Source organism: Coturnix japonica, chromosome 5, assembly GCF_054131305.1.
Source record: "Coturnix japonica strain WE chromosome 5, WE-NBRP24, whole genome shotgun sequence".
Lineage (NCBI taxonomy): Eukaryota > Metazoa > Chordata > Aves > Galliformes > Phasianidae > Coturnix > Coturnix japonica.
In genome coordinates this window covers 27726213-27740654 of record NC_140667.1, presented here as the reverse complement: position 1 = coordinate 27740654, position 14442 = coordinate 27726213, and the positions used below count along the sequence as shown (strand labels likewise).

The following is a 14442-nucleotide window of genomic DNA, read 5'->3' as shown; positions in this document are numbered from 1 at the left end:
TCCCAGCACACCGAACAGCCAGGGGGGTGGGCTTGAAGTGCAAGAGCACACTTGTCACAGCCCTTTCTTTACTGAGCAATCAAGTAATTGTCACACACTACAGCAGGCACTGGCCACTGCCCAGTGCCCCACATCCACCGCATGAGCATCTGGCGTACTGATGAGTACTGATTTTCAGAAAGAGGAACACTGCACTGGACCTGAGAGTGATACAGATGCCAAACCCCAGTCCAGGGCCAATGCTTGGGGAACCAGGTAATGCGATGGTCAGAACACAGATCCACCGATAACTGATTTTGCTGTGGAAATAAGTAAGGATGGCATGGCCACAGGTGACTTTATTCAGCATTCCTGCCTTGGGAGAGCTGGTGGACAGTTTACTCTTTTCACATGCAGACTAGAACTATCACCTGGAGCTGCAAAAATTCCAGGAATTTGGGCAGGGCTTAAAGAGTGAGAATGTGCTGCTTTGCCTTCCAACATAATAAGAGCTATTCAGAAGCTTCTGTATTTGCTCCAGCTCCAGATACCGCGTGGCTGAGGAACTGGTTTCCTGGTTGGCTTCAGCAATTTGCATCCAGATGATAACAGCTGACACAGGTAAGAACACTCAGGCTGGACTGAAAATTGTGAAACCGAACCTGGAGTGAGTCCTGCCCCAAGCAAGTTTCGAGAGCACTCAACATTTGCATGTGGAGAAGTTAAGTAAATGAGGTGCAAACTGTTAAGATTTTGTCATGTCTTTGGAATCATTAGGGATGTCAGCCTGAAGATACCTTACCTCACCTCCTGATAAACTATCTAAAGTACACTTCACAGACTGCAGTTACTGCTCCTATTGGAAGGGCAGCACTCCAGTTTCATGACAAATAAGCACCCTTAGAAAATCTTGTTAAGGGTTCACATGAGAAGAAGTCATAGGAGAATGTGACTTCCCAGTCTATCAGATGGGAAGGTCAGAGTGGAACACAAGCAGAACTATGCTTTGTCAGTGCCTCGTGCTTTGCTCTAGTGTCTAGACAGCCTGCACATCCATAGAGGCACTCCTGTCCAAAGGACAGCTCTTAGCATGTGCTGCACCCAGTGCCTGCTCATTCCCAGAGAGCTGTTTCATTGGATAGGACACACAGACAGAATCCACACTCCCACACACTGGATGTGCCCATGGCATGTACTCCCCTACTTCAGGCCTGCCTGCAGCTGCTCTGCTCAGAACCAGAGCAAGGCTCATCTGGTGTGGGGCTGCCAGAGCTCACTGCCAACCAGAGACTTCAAATTAAGCTCTGAAGAAAAATCAAACCACTAAATTACTCTCTACATGAAGGAGATGAAGCTAACTATAAAAAACTTATTAACAGAAACAGCTTCAAAAGTGCCTCCCAATACCATATAATTTTGTTAATGTATCAGACCAGGAAAGTCAGCAACCTACCTAAGCAGAACAACAATCTTCAACCTAAAGCATAAAGTGTCTCTCAGTAAAATGTCAGAGTAAGGTAGAAAAACAGCTATCCCTTCCCAGTTCCTTTTAATTAAGGTGGGGCAACGAAAGGGAGGGAGAAGAGGAAGGAGTATTTGGGACTGAGGAAGATAGGAAGAAAAAGAGATACAACGAAATACCACCTGAAGCTTTAAACTCAACGCAAAATTTAATAAAAAAACAGTATGCTTCTGTGCATTCAATGTATGCTTTGTGGCTATGCCACACCAGCAGCTTGCTACAGCATACTACTGCACAACCAAGCTGAGTTTGAAGGGTATGGAGAGAGGCACATCTCTGCTTGCAGTTTTGGAGTGACACACCAAAAGCAGCAGACACCTGGAGCCAAAGATGACCAACACAGAAGTGCAACTCTCAAGTGGTCTATTACTAGATCTCCCCCTGTAGAGAAGTGAGAAGTGCTCAAGCAAGGCATGTCGATAGAGTTCAAGGAAGCACCTAAACCAGACAGAAAATCAAGTGCGTGGTGCTAGAACAGAAAGAGTTGAGAATATTTTTTCATTTGAGTGAAGAGGGTTGTTGTAAGCAAGTATCACAAACAGAGAAGCAACTTTCATTTGCCATTACTGGCATAAGTGGCTTTAGGAAAACATTAAAAATCTATTCTTATCTCGTCAGTGCTCATGGCCTTGCAGTGTCTGGAAGCCATGCTCAGTGATTAGAGATCTGCAGTGCAAGGTACAAGGGGGCAAAGAAACAGCCCTTTTCTCAGACACCTTACAAGCTACCAGTAAGCCCAGCAATTGATGGGAGGAAGACGCAGACACAGAGGCAGGAGTACAAGGAGGCAGACTGCTGCTCAGGCCAGCAACCAGAGACAAAACCCTGAGGTCCATCCCACAGGTCTTTAGGCTCCTCACCTTCCTGAGCACATGGCAATAAGCATGAGATCAGTATTCCACAACGCAATGACAACAGCAGACTCCTGGGGCAGTACGGCAGGTACACAGACATCAACCTTCAGTGCTGACAGCATGCACAAGATCTAGAGGGGTGGGAACACCTCTGTATTTGCCATCTAAAACTCAGGAAGAAAACTCTAACTCCAATGTTACCTATGCCACCCTCCCAAGCTAAATCCATGGCACACAGCATGAACTCACAAAGGTTTCTTCTCAGCTCTTTTCACCTGCTGGGAGCCAGGATGCAGACTGAGATCTTGTTGCACCTCAACTCCCCAGCACCAGGCAGGAACAAAGCCCAGAAAAGCAGCAAGGTTGAAGAGCAAAAATGGAAACTGCAACATGATTTTTTTTTTTTTTTTAAACACTGCCTTCACACTGAACAGACTCTTCATTGTTCTGACCTTATCTCACATGGAATACTACAACTGAATCCCCTATTCAGCTGTTGAGCCCAGTGAGCCTGCAGGCTGATGGCTGGCAGCAGGGTAAGTAGGTATTTTACTTTGCCTTGGAGAAGGCATTGAGCCTGTTGCAAGGTTAGTTTATTACATGGTAAAAAATGCCTAGCATTAAGTACTGCTTATTACACCTTCACTTCTGCCAGCAGCCTCACACTCTTTGGCAGGACTTGTGATGAGGAGGCTCCTGGCTGACAGAGGGGCAGCAGATCACCACGTGCCAGCTGCAGTCACCGTGCAAAGCCCAGATTCCTCTCACATGACAGAAGTGAGCCTTGTGCCTCCCTGTGCTGCTTTGGACAGATCAAGGAGCCAAGCAGTTGGTGCTGAGTGAGGACCCAGTAGGTCAAGAAGCCTCAAAGCATTCCCAGCTTCTGCCAAAGCAACCTCAAGGATTTACTGGCTCACCTGCACAGGGTCCTGAGCTCCCACCAGCTGTGAGAAACCCCATAGCACCAGGTTCACACCGGCACCCCCCACCCCTTCCCAGACCTTCAGTGGTCATTGCCTGTTACAGAACAGCAGGCAAAAGTTGTTCCAAGCTCTGCAAGCTGCAGAGGGTATTAGGCTTCAAGTGTTTTACTTACTGTAAGCAGTTCACTAATTACATTAGTAATGATTGGATTATGGCCAGTTAACAGCTTTAAAGAAACAAGACATTATAGGAGGAGGAGGGAAATATTGCTCAGGGTCTGGGCCGAAAGCCTCTGTCAGATTTCAGCAGTCCACACATGCAAGGATTTAGGAGCTGGCTGGGTCAGGCCATTTGCAACAGGCTCCAACAACAAGGCATGGTGTAACGTGTCACTGAATAATAGGCTGGTGCACTAAAATGATTAGTGTTGCAGGAGGTGTGCTCACAGGAACAGACAGTCACCTGCTCATTCGCTGCCTCTACCAGCTCCAGTGCCTCCCAGTGAGCAGGCCCAGAAGCCAGGCGGCAGACAGGCATACGCATGATGCTTTACTGAGACAGTACTGTGCCTGTGATAGTTTGTTTCAGCATGCAGCACTGTGACTACAAGCATTTTAGATACAATTCAGCAGAGGCCCAATAGATCCAACCAAGCAGCCGGATGCAAATATCTACAGTATCAGGAGCCAGAAGTATTCATCGGAAACAGCAGCTAGAAATCTCCTTTCCCTAGTGATTTTTGCCAGCACTGGAAGGACCACATGAATTCCTTCATTTCTTCGGTTACTAAAAGTTCATACAAGGCATGTGCAGGACTTGCCCAATGAGAGCTGACCCATTCTGTCTTCAACACTGTTCTCCCCTCTCAACCCAGCCCTGGCAGAGCAGGCCCTTGTGCCACCCACAGCCACCTCCAGTACTGCCCACCCTCCCCAAGAGCTTCCTGCCTACTGCTTGGTCTCCTCCTCCCCCCTGCAGAGATCTTTGGCTGAGTGCTGGCAGAAACTTGGTTTGGTGTTGCTGGCCAGAGGGTGAGGATTTCTGGCAAGAACAAACAGCAGAGCTGGGCATACTGCCCAGGGTGAGTTCACACTTGGCTCCCCACAGCTGGAAATAGCCTCATCCCCGGCCAGCATTCCCCAGTGGCTCAACAAAGCCCAAGGAAACAGCAGGTTTCCATGCACTGGCCATTTGGTGGCAAGCTGGTGCGTGCTGATGAACATACCCCTGAGCTGCCTGCACCCAGCCCACTCCATGCAGAGCAGCCACGTGTGAGCAGCACTGTCAGGGCACACAGTGAACAAGCACACTGCTGCCTGTGAGGTTGTATAAGGCCATGCACAACCAGGAGTGATGCTTCCTGCACAGATGCTCTTTTTCTTTACACAGCAACACCACAGGCAGAGCCAGAAAGAAGGTGAGGGCTCAGTCAAGTATGTTCCTGCACCTTTATGCCCAGCACACTCCTGCAGCAGGGCTGCCACGCTCCCCTCCCTCCTCAGAGATCTCCTCATCTCCTGAACCAGATAAAACACGTAGGAAACTCACCTGGAAGCATGAACACACTTAGAGAGCTGCAATTGCTTTTGGCTGCAATCAAAATTTTCCTACGGAAATTAAGTATTTTCCGTTGTGATAAAACCTGGCACAGACACGGTCTAAGCAGCTATAAACAAAGTGCCTTTTCTTTTACATTGGAAGAGAAATACACTTATTTGCTTTTTTATGGACCCAGTTTTTTGGTGGGTGTTTTTCTTTTTTTTTTTTCTTTAATCTTTTTTCAAGTTTTTTGGGGACATGTAAGAAGCAGATTTATTGAGGGCTATGTTAAATACCCAGAGGGGATGGCAGGTAAGCACGCTGTGCAGCAGAAGAAAATGCCACTGCAGAACGCAGGAATCCAGCCAGGGAGCTCAGGCCTGGGCAGGCACATCACTTTCCATGATGAAGGAAAGTGCTCTGCTGGGTGCAGACACCATACATGGATCTCTCTCTGTCTCATCTCTTGGAGGCCTTTACAGGCGAGCTCCCGGAGCAAGGATGTAACAGCACAACTTCCATTTACAGCAGCGGCAAGTTACTGCTCAGCAGCACACGCTGCAGGGAGCAGCCACAAGTGCCCTGACTCCCTGAAGCAAAGGCCATGGAAAACCAGAGTCCTTCCTCAGCTGCCAACTGGCCATGTATCAGCACCTCTGTAGGATGGGAGGGAGAGTTGTCCTCAGAGTTGTAAAAGGAAGCATGAATTTTCTGTGTGAAAACTCTCCAGCACAGCAGCAATCCAGCATTCGGTTCATGAAAGGAGTGGAGCACACAGCCCATCCACAGCATGCTGCTTGGCACAGAGATGAAAGATTTTGCAAGAGTCCACATAAAATGAGGGCCAAGCATGGGATGTGCAAGCAGAGCCTGTCTGTGCTGCCCTGAGGGACAGCAGAGACTCAGAGCCAGGCCTTTCTGCTCAACAACCACCCACCATCAGCTATGACAGCATAGGTTACATTTTTAGGTGAACTTCTTTCAATGTCTTAAGTCCCTCCTCATCCAATAGCACCTCACAGCTATGAGACGGCTGTACAGTCAAACCAAGTGCTAAAGCAGCAGCTGGCTTGTACAATTCATCCTGCCTTCCCACAGACCATGTGGGCCATCCAGGAGGATGAGGAACAAGTTGTTAAAGTTTCCCCTGCAGCATTATCTGCCTACAAACTACCCACATCATTGTGCTCCCATAAGACTGCCCAGAAGTGCTGGATTTTAAGCATTCAAAGGTTTACTTGAAATTGTTCCAATGTTCCAAAGAGGAGACACAGGGAGACTCATGTCAATGGTGTCCACCATAGCAAGTGTTCGTAGCCAAGGCATGGCCTTTTCATCTGCCAGCGCATCCCATTCACAGCACAATTTCAAATCCAATGCAATGGAAAGGCCACACCACAGGGATGAACATGCTTCCAGGAGGCTTTCTGTCCATATAGATAGAACAATGAGCCATCTGAATGAGACCAAAATCCTTACTGTTTAATCATGCATAACCCAGTCCTGTCATTGGAAGCTGTTTCGTGTACTGACAGCAAAGGAAGTCTCTGCACAACTTTGATCGTGCTGTAATGCTTCCATAACAGCAACACATACAGAAGAGAGAACGACTGCAGGTGAAAATACCAGATCAGCTGCAACACTGGCACAAGGGCTGCCCAACATAGGATGCACACATCACCAGCTGAGCAGGAAGGACACAACAACAGGAACCAAAATAGGAACAAAATGGTTCTGCTTTACTGTCTGATAGGGTGCTAAGAGGTTGAACTGGCACCAGGCCATACCACAAACATCCTATTGGCCAAGTTCTTGTTCTGATGCATTGAGGAATGACAGCAGGGAAGATGACAGTGGAGAACAGGAAGCTAGCTCATATACTGATCATACCAATGCTACTGAGTTCACTCACTTTAGCATTTTTTTGGGGTTGGCCCACAAATTCCTCAGTTGTGCCTCAAGGATCTGGGTGACTGTTCAGAACCAGGCAAGACTGACGTGCAGTACAGGAGAGGTCAAAATGCAGCAGTGGACAGTCCTGCAGACGTAGGTAACACAGACCGCGTGGTATGATGTGTGGACTAGAGGTCCTGCTGCTGACAAACCTATTTCATATTCTGCACCAGTTCACCCCAACAGATCCAAGTTCTGTGTAATGTTCTTCAGCCCCGATATCTCAGAAACAGAGCAAATCTTGGGCTCAGAGTCATCTTTTCTTAGAGGAATTTCTTGTTAAGATCACAATTTTTCCACCAAGCAGCTGCCAAGCACACTATGTCCATGCTTCCCCCCTTTACAGAGATCAGATACAGTTTTGAGAGAGGGAGGCCTTCACATTGCAGTACACTATTTGTAACAGTCATGCTAAGCGTGTTCCTTATGGCAGTCATTGCATTTCAAAGAGCCACACGTGGCAAGAAATCAGTTTTTTATATAAAATGGTAGAGTAAGCTCTGTTACACTCTGTTTCACATCCTCTCTCTCTGACACCACTGCTTGGACTGTACTAAATGCCACTAGAAATCACAGCAGAACATCCATCAAGCCCTGGGTTAAACACATTATAAGTCCACTCCACTCTATTTGCTGTACTTCAGCAGCTCCCCAGGGTTTCACTACATAAAGTTTCAGTCTCTTTTCCACAGCAAATGCTTTCTGTGCCTTACCATCAGCAGGACCACAGCCATCCCCTACTAGCAGAACTGTGCCCCAGGGAAGGGCTGAGGTGTCAGAGACAGCAGTGATAATGCACAGGCAGCTGGAAGCATTTTCAGTCGTTCTCCTTTGCACCTCATGCTAAGTTTCACCTTCTCTGTCACCTCTATTCATACCAGCCTTAAGAACTCCAGTCCAAAGTCTTAAGCAGGTCCCAAGGAGGCTGCAGAGAAAAGCACAGAGGCTTAAACCTGGCTGGGAAAGCTAACTAAATGCTGCTGCTCCTCCAGTTTGAAATACATGGGATGTGGTGGGCTGTGAAATTGCATCTCACATGCAAAGAGCAAAGTGACTACAGCTGGAGCAACTGGGGCTCATTACAATTGGTGGTGGCCACTTCAGTACTGCTAAGAGCAGGCCGCATTCACCAGGGGCTTCTAAGAATACGATGTAAGTACTCATGAAAGCCAAATGCTTACTGAGCAGATTTGCTGATGCACATCTTATAACTATGCTTGATTTTCACAGCCACCCCACACAGAAGCACCCATTTCCTTCTAAAGGGACAAGTTCTCACTAGACAACCAAGAAAACTGAAGTTCCAGTCTAGAAAACTGCAGATCCTGACAGTCTCTGTGGCAGGTTAGCAAAGCAGATGCCCCAAGCTACACCAGGTAGCACCACAAGTGGTCAAGAAGGAAGACAACATCAGCACTGCAGGCCTCTGCACCAACAGCCTCATCTCCAAATCACACACACAAGAATTTAAACCCATAGTCTGAAGTGGTCAGCAAGAAGCTCCTCAGACAGACACATTTTACATCAGTGGGATGGTAGCTGGATGCCTTTGAGGTATTTCACTCTTCCCTGGAGGATAAGGAGTACAAGCAGTTCAATCCAGTTTGGTGAGCATCTCTTCACACCTGCAGCTCTTTGGGATCAAAGAACATGCAGTTTTCTTTTTAACCCATGCCTGTTTGCTCCTCAGTTTTTTCCTTATCAAGATGCTGAATAGCTGGTAAGTCACTGCACCCCTCATGCATCAGGAGGCTATGATGAATAATAACGTTCCTGTCAAAAACCCACAGATCTCGCTTCCTGATGAAACCTGATCACAGAGAGCAGGAAGCAGCTCCCACACTCAGGGCAAAGCAGCTGATCTGCAGAGCCAGATATTTCCAGAGACCCCCTATAGCAACTTCTGAGCATAACATTCTAACAGCAAGTATTTGGCAACAAGGTACCTATGTTAAACAGCAAAAGCTTGATCTGAAAGATAACAGATAACTGGTGACCTATATTGCCTGCCTGTATAACTGTAAAACAACAGCTGAGAGAGCAGTCTTAAACATTTTGCCATTCAGCTTCTGCACTGGTACCAATCTGTGCTAAACACGGCATGGAGAATCCCTACGTGCATCAGGGCCTGCTCTCCTACAGCACACCCACACCACAGAGACCAGAGGCCCACTCCTTGCCACGACCCATCTATTATGATCAGAGTCATGCAGAGGGAGATCAGGGACCAGAGTTACATATTCATCAACAATATGCATTTATTTCACTGCTGAAACTGTGGTGGGACTGAGAGGGGCATTAGCAAGAAGCAGACAACGTGTGGTATCACACCTCCACGTGGGCCCACAGCTGTGCAGAAACCCAGGCATCCTTCCCCAAGAAGGCCATCAGGAAGGGAGGACACTCCAACCAAGGGGAAACAAAGCAGTGACTGCAACATCTACATTTTGTCAGCTATTAGTCACACTCGTATCACTTGGTATGAGCCTGTTATGAGCAGGCCTAGAGGTGGGGTGTTTCCACCAGGGACCTGGGCTACGTTTAACGAGCATTTTCTATGCCTAACAACCAGACACTGAGGCGATTAGCACAGCAAAATTCAAATCATAACAAGAGCAGCAAGACCTACTGGATGCAGGCACAGCAGGGCCACGACAGCCATAGCTTTCTATACTCCTGCATCTTCGGGTGTATTTCACTCAGAGACGTTTGGGAAATAGTCGTTTGCTTTGAGGAATTCCAGCAATTGCATGAATAACTAACTCTACTTAGCACTCCTTGAGGGCAGAGGAGGTGCTCCCCAACGCTGCTATCATTGCTTCACAGTAGCAGTGTGAACCTGAATGTTTCAGCTCTCTCAAGCAACAGTATCATTTACTGATACGTTGACACAGAAGCGCCAACCTGCAGAGGCAGAGTAGCAAGGAGAGACAAGGCACTTTTATTTCACTGGTGTTTTAGAAAAAAGCATTCCCACCATTCCTTACAGCACTGAAGTCGTATATGGCTGTCTTCTATATGCTGCAAACAAACAGTACTTCCTACTCACACTGCCAAGTCAGCAGCTGTCAAATCAAAAAGCAATTCAGCATTTAAAGGGGATTTTTGCCCCTCAGCTCTGCGATCTGGGCATGTCATTTCAGGTCAGATTTTAAAAGAACCCTACACAGGGTGTACCCTGAGCAGTCAAGTCCACAAAATGAGCACACAGCAGAACCAGGAATACCCTTGGCACTGCAAAACTCCAAACAGTGTGTCCCAGCAGCTCCAGCATCACCTCTGTGCTGTCCCTCCTTACTTCAAGCACTACCCCAGACAGCCAAGGCTGCTGTACCCATCCCTCAGTGCAGGCAGCTAAGCTACTGAGAGCTCAGAAACTCATCCTCCTTTCAGCATAATGCTCCTGTTGAGCACATTACTAAAACACGTATCAGCAGTTCTTCCTGCTTCTGAGGCCTGCCATGTGCTCCACTGAGCCTATGAGGCTGAGAGACAGGGAAACGGATTCAATTCTTCTCTGAGCAACATCCCCAGCCCGTCTGCTTCCCAACCTCAATTGATCCCAGCTGCACAAGGCAGGCAGGGCTGCACAGCAGCAGCAATCCTGAGCCTGCAGGGCCTCACCAACCTGGGACGTGACTGGCTGGACTGAGACAGGCAGCGAAGCTCAGCTGCTTCCCACAGACATCTGCTCTCTGGCTGACCAGAAGTGCCACTGCTTTGGAGATAATACCACTGCTCTGAGTCAGTTCCTAAGCACCAAAGTTTCAGAGTGCCTCACTGGTAGGTACTGGTGAAGTCATAATATTACAGTAATTTGTGAGAACTTGAATCCCCGCACAGACAGATTTCCTCATGTCTCTTCCCTGTACCAGTACAAAAGCTTTGGGGTCTACTGTTTTCAAGACTGGAAACACAGCCTCACTTATAAGGAAGTCCTGGTTCTTCTGTGTGCAGGCAGTGAAACATCAGCATTCTCCCATCAGTACAGGCCCTCGACTGATGGCAGTGCTGAAACAGGCACAGCAGTTTCTAAGGACTTATTGTCCAGACACCTATTTACGTGGGCAGAAAAATCCCATCTACGTTTAAGATTCACAATCAGCAGAGTTAAGCTCACAAAACAGTATCTCAGTACTCTTCCAAAGCAATCTTCCTCTTCTTGAAACTCACTACTCTTTTATTTCAGACAGACCGGCTTTTAGAATTTCTCTAGCTGTTCCTTGGATGGAGAAGAATATACGACACATCAGCCTACTAGAACAGCCCAAGACTGAGCCACAGCGAGCCAATAGGAACACTTGGGAAGCACAGATCTCTACAGTTCCCTTTGGTAAGCCATCCATCATGAGCTCAGAAACAAACATTTAACCATAATTACTGCAGCAATTTAATTTTGCTGGCAAGAAGCATTGCTACACTGCACTGTGCCCAGTGGATACTGTTAGCTCCCCATCCTCAGAAAGAGGCAAACGCCAAGGCCCCAGCAGGGCTTCTGGTTTCTTGCAGAGGAAAGGAGCAAGACCTTCAACAGCCCCATCAGTGGCCCCTTAGAGAGAAGGGCTGTCCAGCCAGACCCCACCTTCCTACCCACAGGCACTGGAGGGATGAGCCACGAGGTTACAGATCTGCATCCACCACAGAACAGCTTCAAAGGGAGAAACATCCCAGTGACCACATTGTGAAAGAAACAGTGTCCAACAAGCCAGAGAAGGATGCTCTGCCCACTGTGTTCAGTGGCAGCGGATGACCATCAAAAGAAAGTGGCTTGGATTATTTCAGAGTATGCACGTGAATACCTTCAAAGTCTCCCCTGGCTTTTCCCCTCTGTACAAGTAACCCAAGTTAATACAGTAGCTCTCTGTCCCCCTCTTGTGATAGCATCAAGAGGACTGAACATCTCCTGGAAGGAGGGAATTAAAAGGAAACACGGCCTTTGAGGCACGTACCACTTGTGTTTCAGGACCAAAGGTTAGACACCTGCTTCCAACAATCACCTCAGTGTCCCTCTCTGCATAAAATACTCTCACCACCTCACAAAGGGGGAAAGCCCTACCGTATTACACCTATTTTCCCTTGCAGGCAACGATCAACACCACCCATCCCAACCTGGGCCCCATGAGCTGCTCCAAGCTGTATAGGCCAGACATGGGGACAGCTGGAGATACAGGTCATGGGGAGGACTAGAGATACAGGCTGTGGCCAGGCAGCTTTCTTGGAAAGGAAACAACTTCCCTCCTAAAAGGGGCAGAACCGGGTTGGCAGACGAGCCACTTGCACGAGTGCTTGCACCCAACAGAGACTGCATTCCTCTCTTTCTTCTTCGTTGAAACGTAAGCTCCACGCACCATGAGCTCTTTCTCCATTAAACGCCCTTGTTTGTATGTTTTATTCTTATGCTGTCTCCCCAAGCGAGGAAACCACTGACAGTATCTCTATGGCTCTCCCCTCCAATTAACTCATCGGGCTCCTGGGGAAAGCCTTCCCAGCAGCAGTTTTGGTGGCTATGGACAAGAGAGCCTGAAAGCCGAGGAGCGTACTGTACAACGGGAAGGAGAGCTGCCGGAGAAGAAGAGCCTTCTCAGCGGCTGTCCCTTCTCCCCGCTCGCTCCCGGCTCCTCCCAGGAACACACCGTACACCTTAGGATCTCACGCGCTTCCCGGCGCTCCCTGCCCCCAGCAGGGCGGTGCTGCTCTCGGGGCACACACCTGGATGCCGGGCGGCCGGGAGAGGAGCGGGGAGCACGCCCGTCCCAGGTGCCCCCGCCGCGGCCGCGCTCCGCTCCGCGTACGGTGCTACCGGACCGCCGCCCGACGGAGCGGCCGCAACGGAAGCGTCTCGGGGCTCGGGATTCCCGAGCGGTGTAAAGCGGGATGCTGCGGGCTTGGAGGAGGGGGGAGGATAAAATACCGAGGGAAAGGAGCGAGGCTGCAACTCGCCGAGCTCCCTCCCCGCCACCGCCCGCAAGTTTAAAAAAAAAAAGGGCCGAATGTTACCATTTTTGGACATGAGCTCCGCTCAAGCCCTGCCCTACCCCACACCATTCAAACGGGCGGCCAGGCTCCCTCCTGCCGCCGGAGCCGCCCGGGAGCGGTCCCCCCGCCGCCGCCCCCCCTCCCGGCCCAGGGCCGCCCCCCCAGGGCGCACCTGCGGCCCCGACCTGCCCGAGGAGGGCGGCGGGCGGGGGGCACGGCACGGTACGGTACGGTAACGGCCCGTGTGGGCACCTGCCCGCATGGCCGCGCTAAGGGGCCCGCACGCCGCGCACCTTCCGCTGCTGCTTCTCCCACGCCGGGTCGAGGAGCAGATCGCGGTCCCAGTCCTCCTCCGGCTGCATGTAGTCGTTGGTCTGCTGCGGGTCGTAGTGATGATCCATGGCGGCACCCTGTCTGTCCGTCGCTCTGCCCGTCTATCCGCACGCACACACGCTCTCCCCGTCCCGTCCCGGCGCTGCCCGCTGTGCCCGGCCCGCGGCCGCTCACCCCGAGCAGGCGGCGGCGGCGCCCGCTCCCTCCCCTCAGCTTCGGCCGCGGGGACGAGCCGAGCCACTCTCCCGCCCCCGCCCGCCTCTCATTGCTCGTCTCCCGGCGACGGCGCCCCGCTCATTGCTCTCCCTTCCCGTCCATCACGACCCGAGGCCGTTAGTATTGGCGGACCGAGGATGCTCCGCCCCGCCCCGTCGGCCTCCCCCGCGGCGGCGCGAGGGAAGGCGGCAGAGCGGCTCGTGACGGGCGGCGTCCGGCGGTGCAGCCGGGTGAGCTTGTACCGGGCTCTGCTGGTACAGGATGGAGGGTCTAATGCACGGCGGCAATGCCATAGAATGCGAAGGGAACTGCGGCGTTTCTTGCAGCAGAGCCTCTCTCGGCAGGCTCAGCAAGTGCAGAAAACTATAGAGGGTAACGTAACACTGCAATGCAATCTGAGGTGGTTGTTAAGTGACTAGTGATGCTGGAAAAGTAAATACAGCTGCTGGGAAAAGGCAGGGATGTAACACGTAAAAGCAGACACATGGAACCTGACTTAGACTGTCCCATAAGGATGTGCATGTGCAGGACACATGGCAACAGAGCTGGAGTCAGCTGAGAGAGGCTCACCTCAGTCACAAGTCAAAAAATACCATCATATATTTATACAGACAATGACTGCTTTAAATCCGCTTCCTAGCAAAGCAAGATGCAGTCCTCCCATGTTAAGGCCAACAGCAAAATTCACCATCACAGTTCCAAGTGCTGGAACGAAATGCTTCCCCTCCTAGTTTTCACTTTCAAATGTGACTCTCGTGGCCTCTCCAGCTCTCATGCTTTTAGCATGAACCACTCATTTCAGTAGTGAGGCAGGTCACAGTGATATCTGACTGCTGGCAGCAAGATACATCCACAGTCAGTGCTCAGGTATGAGGCTGCAGTGGTGTAAAGAGCTGAGAAAATGCAGATCTATAGGGCTGAAGAGGCCTTGCCCTCACTGTCAATAGGACATAAGTGCTCTTAAAAATGGAAGTACTTATTCTTACCTGTTAGCACCAGTCTTCAGGACACATGGCTCTTGTATCATCACTTAGTGTCCAGGGGCTGTCTTAGGAGATTAGGGTTAAACAGCTGAGCTGCTGATTTTTGGAGTCCACGGGAAGTCATCCTGCGTTCATTATGCTTTCCTCCTCACCAGTTCTCTCT

At 50.0% G+C, this 14442-nt stretch overlaps 1 protein-coding gene across 6 annotated transcripts in view; it reads right to left on the bottom strand.

The window, feature by feature from the left end:
• ACTN1 (actinin alpha 1) overlaps positions 1–13263 on the bottom strand; it is a 77897-nt gene extending 64634 nt beyond the window's left edge. For all 6 annotated transcript variants that reach the window (XM_085549004.1, XM_085549006.1, XM_085549008.1 and 3 more), the window contains exon 1: positions 13041–13263. In XM_085549004.1, the coding sequence (XP_085405130.1) occupies positions 13041–13148 (108 nt within the window). In that variant the 5' untranslated portion in view covers positions 13149–13263. The remainder of the gene's footprint in view (positions 1–13040) is intronic.
• Positions 13264–14442: the final 1179 nt, after the last annotated feature.